General features: G+C 41.3%; 1 protein-coding gene across 1 annotated transcript; it reads left to right on the top strand.

The window, feature by feature from the left end:
- The first annotated feature begins 225 nt into the window (after positions 1-225).
- LOC139705645 (olfactory receptor 2L13-like) lies at positions 226-1,164 on the top strand. Its single transcript, XM_071611796.1, has one exon. The coding sequence runs from the start codon at positions 226-228 to the stop codon at positions 1,162-1,164; it is 939 nt and encodes a 312-aa protein (XP_071467897.1).
- The last annotated feature ends 533 nt before the right edge of the window (positions 1,165-1,697 follow it).

The following is a 1,697-nucleotide window of genomic DNA, read 5'->3' as shown; positions in this document are numbered from 1 at the left end:
CTATGACTTGCTAAGATGCTTACCAGTGAGGACTGGGAAAGGAATGTTTAATTCAGGTTAAAATGAATTCAACAAGAGCTGTGATGTTGAATGAAAAAGATTTCAATCTAAACAAGGTCTCATAAAGTCAATTCCTTGTTATTCTCCTGTGCTGATTCATTTGATGTTTCGTTCTTAGCTTTTCTATTTATTTTTCTTTCAAGCATATCAACGCAGTGCATTTCCATGGAGAAATGGAACCAAACTTCAAGTGATTTCATTTTATTTGGGCTGTTACCGCAAAACCAAACTGGCCTACTTCTCTTGCTCCTGATCGTCTCTGTGTTTGTTTTTGCCTGTTTGGGGAACTCAGGGATGACTGCCCTCATCTTCTTGGACCCCTGGCTCCACACCCCCATGTACTTTCTCCTCAGCCAGCTGTCCCTCATGGACCTGATGTACATCTCCTCCACAGTCCCCAAGATGACATACAACTTCCTGTCTGGGCAGAAAAGCATCTCCTTCCTGGGCTGTGGTGTACAAATCTTCTTCTTTGTGACATTGGCATGTTCTGAAGGCTTACTTCTGGCCTCCATGGCCTATGACCGCTTTGTGGCCATCTGCCACCCCCTCCACTACCCCATCCGCATGAGTAAAAGGGTATGTGTGAAGATGATCCTGGGGTCCTGGACACTGAGCTCCATCAACTCCCTGGCACACACCATCTATACTTTTCAGATTCCTTACTGCAGGTCTAGAGCCATCAATCATTTCTACTGTGACATCCCAGCCATGATGCCTCTGGCCTGTGTGGACACCTGGGACTATGAGTACATGGTGTTTGTGAGTGCAGTCCTGTTTCTCCTCCTTCCATTCCTTGGCATCACCATGTCCTATGGACGGGTCCTTTTTGCTGTCTTCCACATGCGCTCAAAAGAGGGGAGGAAAAAGGCCTTCACCACGTGTGCCACACATTTAACTGTGGTGATATTTTACTACACACCTTTTGTCTACACTTATCTCCGGCCCAAGAGTATTCGCTCACCAGAAGAGGACAAGATCCTTGCAGTTTTCTACAGCGTCCTCACCCCCATGCTCAACCCAATTGTCTACAGCCTGAGGAACAAGGAGGTCCTGGGGGCCATGAGGAGAATGTGGGGGATGTTCTCCTCCAGGAAGAAGTGACCGTGGCTATCCCTGCTCCTTGCTATTGCTTCTCCCAGGCAGAGAGCTGTGGTGTCCAATAGAAAGTATAAGACTCATATGCAATTAAAGTTTTCCAGTTACACGTTTAACTGTAAAATTAATTTAAATGATATTTTGATGTTTATAAGCTTCTATATTTATTATTAATATTTTTATTTAATTGAAAACATTGCAATCCATGTTAATATTAATCAAACTGATATTTTTTAGTTCTTTTAAAATTATTAATAATAAAAATTATAGATTATTTTATATCATACTCTATTTTACACCATTTGATTGTATACATATTAATATTAGTGTAACAAAATTCTTATGAGGTTGATATTTACCATGGCTTCATATTACTCTCCACATTTCAAATATCCACACCACATATGGTCAGTGTCTACAAAAATGCAAGAGCTGGTTGATTTGTAATCCTCTCCCTCTGCGAGAACTGTTCCATGATTTCTGTTCTTGGGATAAAGCATTGTCCTATGTACTCTTAAAATCAAGCATTCATTTTTTTT

Source organism: Marmota flaviventris, chromosome 5 (genome assembly GCF_047511675.1).
Source record: "Marmota flaviventris isolate mMarFla1 chromosome 5, mMarFla1.hap1, whole genome shotgun sequence".
NCBI lineage: Eukaryota > Metazoa > Chordata > Mammalia > Rodentia > Sciuridae > Marmota > Marmota flaviventris.
This window is presented reverse-complemented; position numbering and strand designations above follow the sequence as displayed.